Source organism: Lytechinus pictus, chromosome 11 (assembly GCF_037042905.1).
Source record: "Lytechinus pictus isolate F3 Inbred chromosome 11, Lp3.0, whole genome shotgun sequence".
In the NCBI taxonomy this organism is placed as follows: domain Eukaryota; kingdom Metazoa; phylum Echinodermata; class Echinoidea; order Temnopleuroida; family Toxopneustidae; genus Lytechinus; species Lytechinus pictus.
Window position 1 is genome coordinate 18,271,231 of NC_087255.1, and position 20,351 is coordinate 18,291,581.

The 20,351-nt window shown below is 36.8% G+C and overlaps 1 protein-coding gene across 1 annotated transcript; it reads right to left on the minus strand.

Annotated features, from left to right (window-relative positions):
• Positions 1 to 1,804: 1,804 nt before the first annotated feature.
• Positions 1,805 to 13,677, minus strand: LOC129271915 (alpha-N-acetyl-neuraminyl-2,3-beta-galactosyl-1,3-N-acetyl-galactosaminide alpha-2,6-sialyltransferase-like). Its single transcript, XM_054909167.2, has 5 exons — positions 13,465 to 13,677; positions 6,080 to 6,301; positions 5,037 to 5,464; positions 4,514 to 4,621; positions 1,805 to 4,107 (listed from the first exon to the last, which is right to left on the minus strand). The coding sequence occupies exons 1-5, from the start codon at positions 13,516 to 13,518 to the stop codon at positions 3,420 to 3,422; spliced, it is 1,500 nt and encodes a 499-aa protein (XP_054765142.2). The 5' UTR covers positions 13,519 to 13,677; the 3' UTR covers positions 1,805 to 3,419.
• Between the last annotated feature and the right edge of the window lie 6,674 nt (positions 13,678 to 20,351).

Sequence of the window (20,351 nt, forward strand, 5' to 3'; positions counted from 1 at the left end):
CGTTCTAACACACACACATTCAACCCACACCCCCCCCCCCCCCCACACACACATATACATCAGGGACCTGGCCACGGAGGATTAATCTATTGTTACTGGGGGTGCTGAGCATTGTCACAGCACCCCCAGTAACAATAGATAATCCTCACACACACTTATATATATAAATATATACATACATATTTTTGGGGGGGATTTCATGTATTTGTCCTGAAAATTGAACATTTTGATCACTGTTTGTGATCCTGATTGAAGAAGATGCATATGCAACAAATAATTACTGCGAGCGCGAAGGGCGAGCAGGAATTTTTAATATCCGTTCTTAGGGGTGCTTCTGCACCCCAGTACCCCCGCTTTCCAGGGCCATGCAACGATTCCCAAACACCAAGGACAAAGAAAGGAATTTTTTGCGTGGTGTCTATATGTATTTGAATAATGATTGGTCGTTTAATATCAAATATTTGCCATGGGTCCAGTTCGCTTCGTAGCGGCCCATATGACCAAATCCGTCTGCAATCTGTCATTCTAGATGATTGTATTAGGATACCTGAGAAAATCATTACAATACTTCTATAACTCAGATTTTATATGAATTTAGGAAACTAATTCATAGTTTCATCTATTCTCAAAATGAAGTCCAACTCGGACTCGATTCGTTGACACTGGCACTAGTGAAGTGACAGAGCAAAGATTCTTTGGCGCTCAGGCCCCCCCCCCCCCCCGCACACATATCCATGTACATTAAAAAAAAATTGAAATAAAAATCCAATGTAATTTTTTCAAAACTTATTTTGATAATAGCCAAAAACACAGAAAGTTACATACTCACACACACCCTCATATACACGAACACACACGCAAGCCGTATAAAAAAGAATAAAAACACGCACACACTCTACTCGGGGGAGCTATTAAAGTCTTCATGAAGAATAAGGATTAAATTGTTTCAATCTCATAAAACAAAATCAGAAGATATAAATAACATATGCCATCATCGCTCACTACTTACAATCAGTCTTGTCTAACATTTCACAAAACACGGTTAACTTCAAATTCCTTCACCGTGCTAAAGGGCAAGTCCACCCCCAATGCAATGTTGATTTTCTTAGAACTTTGAATAAAAATACAAATCATAACGATGAGAATTTCATTAAAATAAGATGTAGCATAAAAGAGCTGTGATATTTATCCTGGTTCCGTATGCAAATGAAGGGACCGTTAACCCCACCCACTCACAATTCTTTTGCATTTTATTTTAAGATATTATTTAAATTTCTTTTCAATATAATGTGAAACAAAGTTTGCTTCTTCCCTGAAAATGCCGAAGTTCCACTATTTTAATTTATTGTGATTTGATGAAGAGCCTCCTAAATTGTAAGATTTGCTGAAAAAAATTATAATTCCGACTATAAAATATCAAATACAAAGGAAATGTTGAGTTGCATCATCGATCCTCTCAAATGCATATTTCAGTGTAGTGCATAGAAATGTTTCTCGTTTTGTTTTGGGTTTTTTTTTAAAGCGAAATTTCAATATTGTAAAATGTCATACTTATCTTTTTATCCAAAAAGTTATTGCAGGGGTTGATTTACCCTTGTTATCTTTTAATATCCGAGCCTCTCAGGCTACATTTTGTTTTACATGCTAAAAGAAATATGACGAAGAGCGGAAGAGCAAAAAATACCCTTTTTTGATGGTCTAATGTATATTTTTTAATTATTGCTGTATACCGGAAATTACAATAATTTAGATGCCCTCATATAAACGTATGTCACACAAATAGCACAAGAATAGCATTTTGTATCAACCGATCTTTACTGCATGCATATATCGCAAGATTCCAACGTTAAAATATGTACATTGATAACAAAACATAAATAGATACCATCATGACTATATCTGAATTCAAGAAAATTCTTGTAGTTTTAAAGCAAGATCCAATTCCACATGAAAGACAGTAATAAAAATATGCACTCATGTAGTGCATGATATCATGCTGTGTACATATATGCCTACTAAATACTAATGCCCACAACTAGTGATCGAAAGTTAGTGTCACACGCAGATCAGTGCATCATCAAATCATGCTATTCATCATCTTTAACACAAGTTCAATAGTTGAATGTCCAATAAAATTATATGAACTTTTATACAATCAACTGCCGTAACAATCAAAATTTGAAAACTATCTATACATGTATTACACAGAATAAGTCAATTACGAGATCAGAATACTTTACCGTTTGTAATTCTAGATAATGAACGCTATTTATTTATTTTTTTGACAAATAATGTGAAGTCGTCCGATGAATCAATTTTATCATTCCCCCCCCCCAATCTTTTCATACATTCACCTGCAGATTAATCCCATGGCATAACAAAAATGTGCAATTACATGTAAAATCATGGAGAAGATTATCTTCCGGGAAAGATATGGATGTGGGTCACAGTGGGTGTTTAAAAGTCTTGGGGAAAGAAATCTATCCCGGTTGGTGAACAAAGACGGGAGAGAATCTCTGCAAGATATCTTTCCCGGGATGCACATGGATTTATGTTATTAGAATCCCGGGAGAAAAATATATCTCGGTTGGTGAATGGACACGAGAGAAGGAATCTCGGCAATATATCTTTCCCGGGATGTACGTGGATGTGAGTAATTAGAATCCCGCGAAAGATACTTATCCCGTTGGTAAATTACTATGGTATAGCCGGAATGGAATCTCGGCAAAATATCTTTCCTGGTGTATAAATGGATGAGGGCTTTTAGAATCCCGACAAAAAAAAACTTTCACGGGTGGATAATGAAAGCGGAAGATGGAATCTCAGTAAGATATCTTTTCGAGATCCTGATAACTCACATCCATGTGATATTGTTTTCCTGGGATGTACGTGAAAGAAATTCAGAATCTCGGGAAAGATATCTACTCCGATGGTAAATCAACGAGGGATACGGACTCCCCGTAATATATCGTTCGGGAAAGATATCCATCCGAGTGGTAAATCAACGTGGGAAATGGAATCCCGGCTAGATATTTTTCCCGTGAAGTAAAACGATATCTGAAACACGGCAGCGGGGGGGGGGGGGGGTACTATCCCCAGTGGAAAATGAACATGATAGATGAAATCAAGGCGAGACATCTTTCCGGAGAAGTATTTGTATGAACATTGTTAGATTCGCTGGGAGTCAACTGGACCACAGTTATTACCTTCACGTCATTTGGAAAGCAATAGGACTGGATAGAACTCACAGGAAAGAGATCTTTCCCTTGACGTAATGAGCATGAGTGATCAAAATGTTATTAAACCTCATATAGAGATGAATCATAGATTATAACTTTACTGTACATTTTGACCGCTCCATCAACTTCATAACAATGTTCAATAAAAATTGTTAAAAAAAAACACTGTACAGAAAATCATCAGTCTTTATCGGTTTGATTGTGCTTTTTCCTAACGACTCTCTTGACAATCGTTCTCTTTATTATATGCGATTTGGCCTTATTGGATGTCCGATCCTGGCTTTTGATGGCCACTTTTGATTTTGACTTTCCATCCTCATGAGCCTTTTTCTCGATCCCATTCGTATCGTTTTTAGGTGAACCTGGAGATTCTTTTTCTACATCTTTCTCGATACTTCTTTCCTTTATCAGGGTATCATTACTCTTACCATTCTGGTTCTGGTCGTTAGTTTGTAAAGCCATGTTCTCTGATGTTTGATTTCCTGGAGGCTTGTTGACAATCTCTTTTGTCTGGTTCGTTTTTGCTCTTGCAACCTTTCTTGGAACGCGCCGGTAAATGACGCGGTACCGCTTCCCGTTCCTGTAGACGTACTGCGGAATATCATCCAGCTTTCCCGTCTTCAGCGCTTCCTTGTACTTCCGTAGGAACGGCGTATCCAAATTACCGGTGGCGTTCTTGATAGTGGCCTTCCAAGATGGATAGTGGAACGTGATGTCGTAGATGAGAGACCAGCGGGCAAACATGGCACGTTCCGTCATGAATTTATGGCCGTCGCCCAGTCCGAGTTCATTGGTTCGCTGGAAGGAACATTCCCTTGCTCCGTCGGGTTCATAGTAGTGATATGGGACCTTGGATTTGGGATGGACACTGAAAGAAAAAAGAAAGAAAGGGGGAAAGAGTTGAACAGGAGGAAAGATGAGAGGACGACGAAGTGATGCATTTCTTGGGTCGCAAATGTTGATAAATTATTACGAAAACAGAGATGTTTTCTTCAGGAACTACGTGTAGATCTGTAAGTTGGAACTGCCTGTCTAGGGGGAATAAAGTCGAATAAGTCAGCACACTTTTCGTAAAATATGCTAACGTGTAAAGATAATATAACCACGATGACCACTACGGTTAAAGAGATTAAATAACTTCCATTCTAATGAAATGCAAAACGGTTCTGTGATTATGGATAGGGCTTGTCTATATGCAACAATTGTAATATTTGTATCCCCTTTTAAAAAAGGAATATAAGATTATAAATATATGAATATGATAATTGACTTACATGCAAAATTGTGATGTTGATAGTCCATAAACCTCTACTTTGTCGCATACATCGAGGGCGAACATCATGGACACGAAACCGGTACTAAACCATGTTTTGATTTGAGTTCTGGGGGTAAATGTTGGTTGATTGAAAAAAAAAAATGACATAAATATTCCATAATGATAATAACTCCAAAAACGATAAAGAATTATGTGTACAAATTTGAAGTATGACTGTCAAAATTTTCATGAACATACTTTTCGGATTTCATTAAAGCTAAAAGCATGTACCAATGGCTTCTATTACGACGGAGAAACAAGGAGATTCATAAAGGCACAAAGAGATGTTGTTGTCACACCAACAAAACAGGCTCCAAAACCAACCGATAATATGCTATTCGAAGTATCATGGTTATAGCCTCGTCCAGTCCGAAGTCCGTTTCGTTGGTGCGAATACGTCGAATACAATTGATATTCGACCTGGTAGAAGCCGACCGAACACACAATACATGTAAAGGAAAAAGGGGAAACTGCAAATTTACCTCGAAAATCCCGTCTCAAGCTTGAACCTTCTCTCGGACGCTTCGTACTTTTCTCTAGTCAAGAAAACAAAGTTCACTTGGGGAAACCGCCCTTTGAAATCCCGCGCAATCTTGAAAATCCTATGAGTCGACATGTTGATCTTCTCGTCGTAGAGCCATGGAACGATGATATAGCTGGCTCTGGTTTGCTCATCCACCAGAATCTCTTGTCGCAGGATACTTTTTTTCACAAGGCCCCGCGGTAGGTTGACGTGTCCGATGATACGGATGTCGGTTCGAGCGCCGACGTCCTCCGTCCAGCCGGTGACGGGGGCGGTGTTCATTCTGATCACACAGTCGGCGCTGTCGATGTCGGCACCTGCTCCTGATTCATAGAGGTGACCGCTACTCGAGACCAACGAGCACCGTGAGCACCGCTTAGTGAATGTCTGCAGGAAAAAAAGTAATAGGGGAACGAGTGAAAAAGACAATTCCAAAATCAAACATATCAACTACATCTTTCTCAATAAAAAAAAATATACAACCAATTATGTTTTCTACACGAAGCGTTTAAAATGCGATTTAATAGTCTTCTTATTAATCATTTTCAAGAAAATGTTTGTTTCGATATCTTCAGTTCTACCTTATTCCTAAAGATGACCCAAAGAAAGAAAATGAAAAGCTTGCAGCACCTCAACAATATTGAAGTCACATTTGGGTTTTTTAAAAGAAAATACCAAAATTAAACATATAAAATTAAACCTTTCTCATTAAAATTCTACAACCAATTTGGGTTTTTACACGAAGCTATTTAAATGCGATTAGATTTCTTATCAATTATTTAAAAAAAAACTTTGTTTCGATCTCTTCAGTTCTATGACCAAAGGAGAGGGGAAAAAAAAGCTTGGAGCACCTCAAGTAAATTAGTCACATAATAAAACAAGTACATTTTACTTCCATACTATGTCTTCTCTTTTCATCATTCCCATAAAAAAATTATTATATTAGAAGTGCCGAAAAGTCATTAGCCTTTCCAAGAACCAATTTTTTTTTTAGTATCTCACTTCATTTGTATCCAGAATGAAGTATCCAGTGTTCGGACTTCGGTTAGGCGATGTGGACTCCGTATCGCTGATGTCCTCTGTGGGACTACCTATAAACCGAAATCGCTGATATCTGCCATTTACGGTTTGTACTTTGGGAGGTGATCGATGGAGAAGGTAGCACACAACAATGAACATAAACACCGAATATAGCGATGTTATCATAAGCGCACAATCCCTCATCTGCAAGAAAAAGGCGAATTTGAAGAGGAAAAAATGTAGAAAAGGGGTAAATATCTAAATAAATATTTCCAATAATAAGCATATCATTTATGATACCGAAGTAAAATCTCATTAAATGATTAGTTGCACGTAAACTCGACTAGGCATTATTTTTGCCTAACGCACAGTTTTACTTCTGACCGGTGATAGGCTATGATTATTATGACCGATCGTAGTTTTAAGACATGGACAATTTATCAGATAACAATGATCATCACTACAGTATAATGTAAGTACTTTTACGGGACTACCCCACTGAAAAAAGGGCTATTTTGGCTATACACTGATTACCATCTCGATCATTTTATATCCTGGGTGATTCCACGGTCAGTCGCATTACATTTTTATGTGTCCGTCAGTTTTACAGGAGTGAGTTTCTCTGTCAAGTTTATACTGTGAATTTAACTTGACAATCAAGGCGTTAAAACAGCAAAGACAAAATTTGCATAGTGTACATGTATATTGTAACCACCAAGATATCCTAAAAATTGGCCAGTCGCATTAGAAAAAAAAATGGTAACTAAAAGTGACTGATTATTGTTTGATGGTTCTTTCAAATGAAAACAGGCCCTTTTTTGGCCCTTATTTTAAGGCTGATTATGATCTTTATTTGCATTTATAAACTTCCATGTGAATTTTAATCCAAATTTTTTATTGATTTGAAATAGAGCCAATACAAGATTTTGGAAAATATCCACATTTTCTTGGAATCGCCCATATACGAAACACATATAAAACAATGTCACATTAGCTAATTACTACAAATAGACAGGAAAATAATCGTTAATATGTTCCGCAATAATCAAAAATACAAATATTTACAAAATGTGTGTGAGGCGTTATTACTAGAAAATAAATAAAACAATCTTATTTCTTTTTATTTCTTGCGTTAAGCTTGAAAAATAGAATACAAATAAAACAATATCTATCTTGTAAAAAAATACTGTCTGAGATTTACAGTCTATTTTATTCAGGCACTGGTAAAAATACACCAACTCAGTACCTTCGAAACATCCCCAAAAAGAAACATTAAAGTGATTGGTTAACATTGGTTTGACTTTTAAAAAATCTGAGCTAGAAGGTCACACTTGTCACATGTGTCTGTGATATGTTACAAAAATGAAGCCCAGAAAAAATTGCGTTCGAAATAATTATTTAGTGCTTCAAAAGTTGAAATATAAAGTGACCGGAAACACCATCTTAATTTCATCCCATACACTTATGTGTACTATTTAGGTGTCTATAAGACGCCTATTTACAAAATCGGGGTTTGCCTTGTAGTTTTAGCTTTTCATTCTCAATAATGGTTGTTTTCAGGGTTTATTAGTTCTAATACATGCACTTGTACACATGTTTCATCTTGGTTTGAGAATTTTTTAAATCGGCTGCTCACAAAGTTAAACAATACCTTTAAAGGATGTAGTTACAATTCATAATTCATATTCGTTGAAGAATGAAATATCAATAAAATATTGACGAGAAATCACAAAACAACATAGAATTATAAATAATTTTTAAGGAGGGAGACAGAGCATTGGAAGTACTTTTTTTCTTTGGCAATATTTTTATAAATTATCTGAATTCGCAACACTCACCTCTAATAAGTGGGCACCTGATATGTATTAATACATTAAGCGAAAACAATAATACAGGGCCTACATACAATACTGCATGTGGGCTGTAAAAAAGTTCTTGGGCTAAAGTCCTGGTAATAATATCTAAACTTTATCATGGAAACACAATAACACATACCGTTACCGTAGATATGTTAGATCATAACGTGAAATAAGCTATATATAAGAACAGAATACATATAATCAAATGTTAATGTTATCAACAAATCAAAGTTTATTCTTTGCTTCTGTATAATTGGATTAAAATCAAAATAAAATGTTTGGATTTCATGGGTGCAATATCGGTGCATTCATCTGTTATATACAAAAAAATTGTTGCCGCCAAATACAAACACTCTTTGCGATTTTTACTTTATCACGTCCCTTGTCAATGATAAAATATGATAATTTATGATAAGGAAAGGAAATAGTATCATAAACACCAAATTATATGAGCCTAGGTTAAGTTAAACTGAAGTTATTCGCGTTTATGGGCAAAAACAACTCGTCTAATAGCACTTTTCCCAAAGTAATGTCAGATGAAGTGGCTAATGGTTTTAACAATCACTTTGCTAATGTGACATTAGAAATTGCCGATGAGTCAACAAATGTACACCATGATCATGTAGCGTCCACTCCGCATGAAAACTTTCAATTATCGCCTGTCTCTGAAAGCGATGTCTTGAAAGAGGTTCATAATATGAAGAATACAAAGTCTGTTGGTCTAGATGGTATTTCAGTATATATAATCAAAGAATCAACTTCAGTTTTAATTGAACCTATTACTTTCTTGATAAATAAATCTTTATAAGATGGTGTTGTACCTGAGAAATGGAAAGTAGCCAAAATTGTTCCTATTCACAAGAAAGGTGATAAGTTTGAATTTAACAACTATAGACCGATATCGATTCTACCCCGTGTGTCTAAATTAATGGAAAAAATTGTGCAGAAGCAATTGCTTCGTTATATTCAAACTCATTCTTTACTTTCTGCATTTCAATCTGGATTCCGTCCGAAACACTCTACCATTACTGCTCTTGTTAAGGTAACGGATGACTGGTTTCATTCCATGGACAATGGGCAGTATACAGGGGCTTTTTTTTATAGACCTTCAAAAGGCTTTCGACCTGGTCGATCATGCAATTCTCTTATCCAAACTTAAAATATTGGTATATCTGGTGATGAATTGCATTGGTTCAAAAGTTATTTGACTAAGAGAAGAATACGTACATCCATTTATGGAATTTTATCAGAAGAGTCATTTTTAAGGGGGTATTTGTAAGATAGGGAAGTTAAGAAAGTATCTTGATAAATCATCTACTGAACGTATAGTACATGCCTTTGTATCATCCCATTTAGATTATTGTAATGCTTTACTTGCTGGTTTACCTCAATCTAGTATAGCCCCCCTTCAAAGAATTCAAAATACTGCAGCTAGATTGGTAACCCTCACTAAGAAATTTGAACATATCACCCCTATTCTCTACTCCCTCCATTGGCTTCAGGTTCATAATATAATTATTTTCAAGCTCCTTCTCCTTGTCTATAAAATCATCCATGGTCTCGCCCCATCCTACCTTCAAAATCTTATCTCTCTCTGTCACTCATCATCTGCAACTCAACGTCTCCGATCTTCTTCTACTGCTCACCTTCGACTATCTCTAGGACCCCGCACTTTTACCCGTTATGGCGATCGTGCTTTTTCTGCTCTTGCCCCTAAACTCTGGAACAATCTCCCCATCTCCATCCGTAATGCATCCACTGTCGAATCTTTCAAAACACTCCTCAAATCTTACCTCATTAAGCAGTCCTCTTAATTCTATATCCTGTTCTCTTTCAGTGTATTTTGCTACTTCTTTTTTCTCTTTCCAATGCGCTTAGAAACTGTTGTATTAAGCGCTATATAAATGTTAATTATTATTATTATTATTATTAAGGGGGTACCCCAGGGATCTCTCCTTGGAACCTTACTGTTCATTTAATTTGTTGATGATATAATTTCTGTATTTAAAGAGTGCACCGTACACCTTTATGCTGACGACACAGTCATATATTTCTCACATAAGGATATTAGAGTTATCGAACTCGTCCTTAATAAGGAACTGGAAAGTCTATCTGCCTGGATGAACAGGAATAATTTGAAAATAAACTATGATAAAACTGTAAGCATGCTGATTGGAACGCCAAAAATGCTTAAAAAGTCACAACATTTACATCTAAAAATTGATTGTCATTTACTGACTCAGGTAAAAAGCTTTAAGTATCTAGGTGTCTTTGTGGATGAAAACATGAAGTGGGACTATCACATAAATTATTATGTAAAAAACTGGGGAGAATGATTGGTTATATTGCACGGCTAAAGCATTTTGTAAATTTGTCATAATTAAAGATAATATATAACTCAATAATTTCACCTCATTTAGATTATGGTGACATTATCTATCAATCTGCAAACAAATCTTTACTTGACCAACTTAGAAAAATTCAAAATAGAGCTTGAAGAATAATCTTGAAAATTTACCCCTATACACACACTTCAACCTCTCAAATTCATTCTATTCTGGGTTGGGAATATCAAGTGAGTATACTGTCTCTTTTGAATAGTGTCCCAACTTGGGACACTTATTCAAAAGAGACAGTATACTCACTTGATATTATTCATGTACAGTATAAGATTAGTAACAACATGTCCACTGAATATATGAAAAATATGTTTCATACAAAAGCTACTCCTTACACTCTTAGAAATGAAAATAATATATGTTTACCCAGACCTAGAACCAATAGTTGTAAAAGTACCGAGCTGCCTCTGAATTCAACAGAATCCCTTTGTGCGTGCGTAATGTCACCACTTTCAATTCCTTTAAATATACATTTTTGAAATATATCTGTGCTAAATGAAATTAAATCACTGATTTGTGCCGGGGGGAGGGGGGGGGGGTAGGTGTAGCTTATATGATGTTTCTTTGTTTTTAATGATTTCACTTTTATACATGTATCTGATGGTCAACTTCCTTTACATTATGGTAATCGTAGCCTTTTTGCAAGTAAACTGGCTCCATGGAAGACCAGCAGCAATGCATTATTGCAGCTGAATATGGACTACCAACCATATAATTTATTTTATTCCTTACCTTTTATTATTGTATCTTAACATTGAGTGACCTCATCATCTCATGTTATATGTATTTGTATGTACTTTGTATTTGTTATTTTATATACGGAAATAAAACAAACAAACGAGGACTTCAGAAGGGTAAGATAAAAACATGTCAGTGTGACCTTGACCTTTTGACCTCAAAATCAATAGGCTTCCTGGGATCCATGCTACATGTAGTATCATACACACCAAATTAAAATAATAATAATAATAACGGTATATTTACCCAGGGTCAGTTTCGAAAACTGTTCTCCAAGCGAGCCCTGCTATTATTATTACCCGGCTAAGCTAGGCTACCGATTCAGGTGCACACAGCTTTTTGAGGAATATACATTTACCTCCGGTATCGGTACCCATTTACCTCACCTGGGTTGAGTGCAGCAGTGTGGATAAATTTCTTGCTAAAGGAAAACACGCCACGGCCTAGGTTAAGTTAAACTAAAGTTATCGCGTTTTCAAGGACTTCAGAAGGGTAAGTTAAAAACATGTCAGTGTGACCTTGACCTTAAAATCAATAGGCTCCCTATATGGGATACACACCAAGTTATATGAGCCTAAAGTTAAACTGAAGTTATCGCGTTTACCATGATAATACGGTACGTCCCGTGGGTTGGGTGTATATAAGTAAAATAAAACATGTGGAAGATCTGTTTTCTTCTTAATATATTTCATGGATCATTACGATCTTATGACAAAAATTCTGACAGGGAAAAGAGGTCACAATGGGAAGATCTTTCCAATCAAAACATTTTCTGACGAGCAAAAGAAAAAAGAAAGAAAAAGGGTTATTCAAAATGAGGTGGTACAGCCTACAGGTACATATACATGTAGGCCTTCGTGCCACTCCCTACCGAATCTGCTCCTGCTTTAATCTAGATCTAGATTAGATCTAGCCTAACGTAAGTCTGGTTAGATCTAATCTAGCCCTATAGTTTAGCTAGGCGAAGCTCGCCTGGTTCATGGTAGCCAAAATCAATATGTTTGGAAGAGTTTTTTTAAGCAGCCTAGGCAGATACATGTATGCCTTCGTGCCACTCCCTCCCAAATCCGTTCCTGCTTTAGATCTAGATTAGATCTAGCCTAACTAGATCTAGTCTAGTGACTCTAGATCTAGCCCTAGCTAGGCGAGGCTCGCCTGTTTCATGGTAGCCAAAATCCATTTGTTTACTTTGAAGAAGAGTTTTTAAACATTTTTTTTTTGGTTACGTACCGTAGGCCAAACACTAAAACAGTTTGATCTAGATGTCTACATGATCTAGGCCTAGGTCTAAATTGTATTAGTCTTAGACCTAAAGTTAGGTCTAAGACTAACGAAAACATCAGGCATAACGCCCGGGCCTAACGTTACTGTTAATACTAAAATCTATAGATCTAGGCCTAGGCTATAGTGTTAGAACATAGGCTACTATTACTAATATTTGTAGTCCTGCGGAACACGGCCAGACGTACCGTACGCACCGGACACAGAGCCAGATGTGATACCGTATACTAGGAAACGGCGCCTGAACTCAGTTTAAACTGGACACATTTTTGTTGTGTCTTGACTTGCCTGACTGAACTGAACACATCACGAAAGGCTAACACCTCAAAATATTAATTATTATCAAGCTCTAAGTCTAACTTAGTTAAACAGGAATACCGTCCTGGGATTTATTCAACAATTTCTGACATTTTTCTGTCATCTGTAGACATTAGTATATTAGTGTATTGGTGAGAGGAGCCAACGACGTAGGCCCTACGTAGTCGTAGGCCTAGTTCAGCGGAACAACCAATGTATAACGTTAGAGGCTGAAGCTAAGTTTTGGTCTAGTCTCTAACGTTAGATCTATTTCTCAGTCAGACTTCTATAATTTGTTAGACTCTAGAATCCATAGATCTAATCAAGCTGTAACCCAGGGAGCTCCCTGGGTTAATCAAGCTGAAGCAAAATTTAACGCTTGTTCAGTTGTTACTTTGGTCTAACGAGTAACGTTAGAGATCGAACTAAACTTGAAGTTGAACGATTTTTTTGAAAGTTGAAAAGGGTCTAACGATAATTCTAACGGTAGGCCTATTGGCTATTAAACGTTTAATACTTAAACTTTAGGATTAAATGAGAGCGGATGTTTTAAATCTTTTATTTTTAACGGAATCCCCCCTCGCCCTGACGTCATGACGTTGATTGTCTAACTTCCACAACATACACGTACACACACACACACTCTCTCTCTCTCGTTTCAGTTCCTCCGCTGTTCGGAGATCGGCAGGTACCGGTACGGTATCACTGCAAAAGTTCAGTCAATGACCATGCAAACCATGACATGTCAACACCGATGGCGATGGATGTCCGACGATGGCACTACGGTACTTACCTTCAGAATTCTTTGACAAATCCTTTGCTTGAAAGAATGGAAATCTCCCGCCATGGCAATTATTGTTTACAGTTAACACACAATTCCATATATTCCGTATTTGGCTGTCTGATCCACCAGGCAGGAGCTCGGGCCTAACGTTAGGCATTTACATAAATTAAAAAAACAGCAAGAAAATTCGTTGGCGCTGCTATCGATATGGATCCCGCGGCTAATAATAGTAGGGCGCGGCGCGTACTATACTGTGGTGGTTTTATGGTGTCGTCAGTTGAGTCATAAATTTGACGTTTTTGCACTTCCGCTAAGTACATGGGGGAAGCCCCCCCTCCCCGCCCTTTACCAACTAATGCACCCCCGGCCGCCGAGGAATGTTTTCCATACATGTCATCAGCACTAACGAGGGTTTTTTTTTATCACTCTCTCTGTCGTCTTTTTTTTTTGGGGGGTGGCCCTTGAAATTTTTCGTCATAGATGGTATAGGGCCCTAATGAGGTAAGCATTTTGTGGCCTAAATTGTAATTAGATCTATTTCATAAGTTCCATCAGAATGCTCCTAATTTTTCCTATCAGATAGAATATTGATCAGGCCCTATATGATAAAGTCATTTCCTCTCATACGCTTCTCTCAGTCGCAATTTTTAAAGAACAGTACATGTTTCAAGTTTCCTTTATTTCTTTTCGACTCAACATATTACACAAATATGAAATAATAACCATACAAATCAATACAAGGGAATATACAATGTAAGCAATATAACCATACAAAGGAAGTAGGGAGTTTGCGGAAAGCGTTACAAAACAATGGTAATCATACAATGGTATAAAAAAAGATGTACAATGAGGGTGTAACAGAATGTAGAACAATCTCGATTAAACATCTGCGAGGCTATTTTTATTTATTTTTTTTAATAAAATAAAAGTTTAGGAAATGAACGGATCCACTGAAAAGCAGGGCTTGTTAAATGTGGATCCCTCAAAGAATTGGATAAAAGATAGATTTGGTAGATATAAGTACATGTATAGCATAATACTAGAAGGAGGGGGAAATAAATAGTTGATGTCATGGTTGATAATGGAATATGGAGTTAATGAAAGGAAAATGAAAGAAAGAAATGTAACCGAGATGATAGGGTGGTGCTGTGTTGGTGAAAGAGGAAGAGTGGAAGGAGAGGGAAAGAGGGAGAGACTCGGAGAGGAGAAAAAAGGGAGGAAATGAAGGCAAAGTTGGGTACCGCTCGCTCAATTGGAAGTCGCTCTTATTATTCGAGAATGATTTTTTTAGCTTGCTTTTAAAACAATTCAAACTAGCGGCATTTATAATGTCATTGCTGAGAGAGTTCCAGTATTTAGGACCGTAAAAAGTAATTGTTTTTTGTGCAGAGATGGCGCAGGCACGGGGAAGGTGGAAACGGGGCGATTGTCTGGTTGGGTATCTGTGAATGGTGTTGTTTTTTGTAAACATGCTAATCAATATGTTTGGTAGTACGGGTCGTGTGGTCCAGTGGTTAGAGCATTGGACTCATAATCGCAAGGTTGTGAGTTCGAATCCCAACTCTGCCATAATTGTCTCAACTTTGATAAAAAGGCCCAAGAGTGATATCTGTCGTCTATTACGTCAGCCACTATGGCTGATTAACCTAGACGTAACATGTTTCCACGGTAATTGGTTATATACCAGCTTGGTGTTTACCAGCAAAAATGCTGTCATGCCGAGTTCCTACGGGAGTTACCACAAACAGAAACAGAAACATTTATGTCCAATTTGTACATGAATTGCCCTGTATGAAAAAGAAATAAATCAGGAAAATTTAGGATATTCAACTCGTAGAACAAAATAATCATCAGAATGATAACGAAAAGGAGCATTATTAATAATCCTTATAACTTTCTTTTGTAGCATAAATATCTTGTCAGTGAGATTTTTGTAGGCACTACCCCATGTCAGTATTCCATAATTAAAATACGAAGTATTAGTGTAAAATGAAGTGTAAAAGGTGTTGATTTTGGAAAAAAAAGCGTCTAATATTATTTCGTGATATAGTTTTGGATATACGGCTGTGAATGTTCCATTTCAATTTATCGTCAATCATGAGCCCTAAGAATTTGGTTGAAGTGACTCTGTTGAGAGGCGTACTGTCGAAAAAGATATCACCTGGTAGCTTTTGCAAAGTATTACTAAATAACATAACAATTTGACTTAAGGATGTTCAAAGATAATTTGCTGGCATTATCACACTGCACTACACGTTTTAGTTCAAGATTTGTAGTAGAAAGAAGCGTAACAGGGCTAGCATGAGAATAAAATAAGTTGGAGTCGTCTGCAAATAAGATGAAAGATAGAAAATCAGAAGATTTATAAAAGTTGTTTATATGATAAATAACAAGGGGCCAAGTAGGCTTCCCTGTGGAACTCTGCAACTTATTGGTCGTAAAGCTGAATTATAATGATGATTATGTATTTTTACATAGCATCCAGTCACCTTAAATTATTTTAACCCATTGTACTGCTGGCACATGAATGCCTAATTATTTTGTTTGAACAGCACAGGCTCACTGAGGAACAACTATTTTCTATTGAAAAAACTCCTAATTTTTGTTTAGGAATAAGGAAAAGTAGAAAGCAAAATTGCAGTATAGGGCCTAGTTTTTAAGGCTTTCTTGATGTTTAGATTGTGCAGTGAGTGTTATAAGCCATTATAGCCTGTAAGTGAACCATGGGCAATTTTGCATGGAATTAATGCATAACACTAAAAAATCCGACGAACTTGTAGGCCTGATGTGAAAAAAAAACATCCCTGCATGCCAGGTTTTTTTTTTTTTTGTATTGGTTGGTCGACCATTTTTTAAAAGGCCCCTCCTTCTTCTTTTCTTTTTTAAAGGCAGGCCGCTAAGCATTTTTCTTACTTTGCCTATAACTCCCACCCCCTCCCCCGTGGCAATAGTCAGTATCCTTGCGCTGCCACTGCCAATATTATTAATGCAAAGCTTTTCACTCGAACAGAAGGAAAGTGAATGCCTCAGGTTAATTACTCGGGTTATTACTCCAGAAGTGTGATTCAGCAATTTCTGCATGCTTTTATCTACTCTCGTAAATATAGTCGTATAGTAAGATTTAATTTTAAGAGCTTCTACGTGTTGTCATAGTTTTATCACGCAAAATTATTCATAATGGTTCGGGTGAAAGGATCAACATCATTATGTTTTTTTTTTGCGGGGGTGGTTTTGTTTTTGTTGTTGTCGTTTTTTGAGGAGAATTATCCGTGAATTATTAGCGCAGGCTGCTTTGTGTATAGAATTGATTATTCTCTACCCCCACTCCCCCCCCCCCTCTCTCTCTCTCTTATGGAACCCCCTCTCTCTCTTTCTATGGATTAGAGATATTCTATTATATATCTTATTATATCTTATATCTTACTATATTTACATTTTGCAAAGTTCATTTCATTTCCATTCTTCAACTATTACAATATATGATGATGGATTTCGTACAACTTTATCAAAGCAATCAACATAATTATAAAGCAATTAGATACCAAGTAACACGCAGTATTTCTTTGCCTTTATGCGCCCATGTCTTCGCTATTTAAATTTGTTCAATCTTATTTATACATGTATGTGCACTGTAATGGCATAAACTATGTGTATCGATAAATATCCGGGCTTTATACACGTATAGGCTTTTAAAACAAAAACAAATTAGATAAAGGAGATCTGATTTTGTGAGATTTTACCATGATATTCAGATAATAATTATATTTATATAATATTATACATAGAGGCCCCCATCCGTACGCTAGTGTGAACACTCCAATCATGCAGAAACCAATGAGATAAGTGCACGTTAACATGTTTTTAATTGGGGACTCCAAGTTTGTTTAAAGAATAATGCATGTTTATAATTTATGTTGTATGTAAAAATAGAAACTATGAAACACAAATGGTGAAAGTTTGAAGGAAATCTGACAGGGCAAAAAAAGTTATAGCTGTAAATGGGATCATTAAATAAATCTGAAAATTGTCTTTTTGCAAAGTAGACTGGGACAAGTGCTAAGCCTACAGACGGTAAACCGTGCCATTTATTGGCGAAAATCCGGTTCGAGCAGTACGTGAGAGATACGGAGATGACAGCAGTATGAGCTAAACTATTATACAAACTTTCGGGGCACCCCCAAATCAAGGGATATTTCTACACCTGAAAGGTGTAGGCGAACATATAGGCCTACATCGTTCTCAATCTTGATGATAAAAGTTAAACAAACTCTCAATTATTATTGTATTTGAAAGCATTCATTCTCTTGCAACCCACTGGACCAGTGGGTTGCAAGAGAATGAATGCTTTCAAATACAATAATAATTGAGAACAGTGGCGATAATTGAGAACAGGGGCTCTTGCCCCCCCCCCCCCCGCTCCCCCCCCCCCCAAAAAAAAAATCACGACCAAGAAAAAAGAGAAAAGGAGAGAAAGAATGGTGAAATATAACATTATTCTGCAAATATTATTTCAAAATCTATCACAGAATCGCTGGCAATTTGTTTTAATGAATTTTAAGAGATACGCCATAATTATCTAGCCCCCTCAAAAGTTTGGCCCATTGCGCCACTAGTTGTAAGAGAACAAGGGTAGTTGAAATGTTGTTTTCAGTGAATGAACAATCAGGGAACCTTTCCGTGAAAATTCTCCGCAATAAAATTGTTGTCATTATCCAGCAACTCCTAAGCCAATCAACCAAGGAAAGTTGTTTGCCAACAAAATAATGTTGATGAAACGCTATCCTGTTGGGCGGCCCTCGACAGGGAGACAGAATAAATAAATGAATAGATAAAACAAAACAAAAACAACCAAAACAAATAAGCACCGTCTTATCGATGCAAATTACCAGGCGCTCATCAAAATTATAATTGTATTTTGATGGTCGGACACTCGAACTCGATGAATATTGTATGCATATTTTTTTTAAAGTCTATTGCTCATGAGTTGCTGACCCAATGCTGCAACAATGGATCATTTAAGAGCGCCATCATTGAGTTGGGCATTCGCAGTTCCGTGAAACAGTACTCCATAACAAAAAAGTTTGCATTTCGATGAACAAGTGGCGTATGATATTCAGTTGCATGCGAAGGTTATAAACTATTACAAAGTCCATGTTTATTTTTTATGGCTATGTTTCAGCATGTTCAGCTAATGATAAAAATAATCATCAACAAATTATTTTATAATAATATAGGGTATTTATATTGCGCACATATCCACCTTGTTAGGTGCTCAAGGCGCTCCTATATTACCCGGCTAAGCTAGGCGTTCATAGCGCACACAGCTTTTTAAGGAATTACTTCCTACCGGTACCCATTTACCTCACCTGGGTTGAGTGCAGCACATTGTAGATCAGTTTCTTGCTGAAGGAAATTACGCCATGGCTGGGATTCGAACCCACGACCCTCTGTTTCAAAGTCCGAAGACTAATCCACTGGGCCACAGTGGATAACGCGTATAAATGATAATGTAAGGTCAGTCTCATGACGTAATGATAGAAATCATATCAAATCGGTATACTTCCATTGGTGATGAACAGGGGTTGGCTGATGCCCCCTTATGAAAACATGAGGTAAAAATAACAAAAGTAATAATCACACAATTATTGTGTAATTTGGGGTAATTTGTGATTTTAGAGGGTAGAAGTACATGTTCCCCTTGATTTTTTCTCACTTGTTACGTTCGCTCGAAAAATCTATGTTCGGGATGGCTTCAGGCATCTATCACTCTTATTGTAGTAAGTATGCCAGGGGACTGTTTCATCAACAACTTGTCAGATCTGACATCTTTCCTTGATTTTGATTGGCAGAGCCGCACTGTTACTATAGTAACTGTCGGATAAAATGGGACTTTTCGGATAAAACGTCCGACAAGTCCTTTCATGAAACGCACCCCAGTTGTTAGTAACATTAAGGAATGTGGCTGCGAAATGCCTGCATGCTCATTGAAGATTATTACATTGAATAATGCCAATATACAGTACTTGAATGAAAACCACTTTAATCCGACGCACACACACAAACTCCGACACAAACTCGACTTTCGTTCCTATATGAGCATGGAAGTTTGACTATTAGCTCTGAATAGTATACCTATAGATACGACTGCTTCATCGCTAATTTGGGTCTATAGCCACGTGTTTGATTGCCCTAAAAACAAAAAAATACATAAAACCATAAATGTTTTTTCTAAAGCAATGGAAATGTTCCTATGGTGGGAGATGTCCCAGTGAAGTAGTACTTTATCATCCCTGTATATTATTTAAAAAAAAACTGCAATAAATGATACTATGTAAGACAAGCCTCCTGCAAGAAATCATTCCATGCTGTTCTTGCTTACCGAAAAATGAATAAAAGTAAGATCATCGTGTTTAAGAAAATTAGGGTTAAAGTAAAAGTTATTTGAATCGTCAAAATAATGATCATCGTCATCATTTCCTCAACGTTGTCGTCATCATCATCAACATTAACAACATCATCATAATTCTAGTCATCACCATCACCATCATCATCATTAACAACTTCACAATCATTATCATCATCACCACCACCGTCATCACCATCATCATCATCATCATTACCAGCATTATTATCATCACCACTACCACCACCACCATCATCACCATCATCATTATCATCACCATCATTATTATCACCTTCAGTATCATCATCATCGTCATCAACCATCTATTCATCCATCTTTACAACTGACACCACCACGGAGTACAATGACACCACCGTCATCAGACCCCCATTAATTTTTCCCATCGTCACAATCATCAATCATCAACCATCATCACCATCATCATCATCATCATCACGATCATCATCCGAGTCATCATCATCATCCGAGTCAT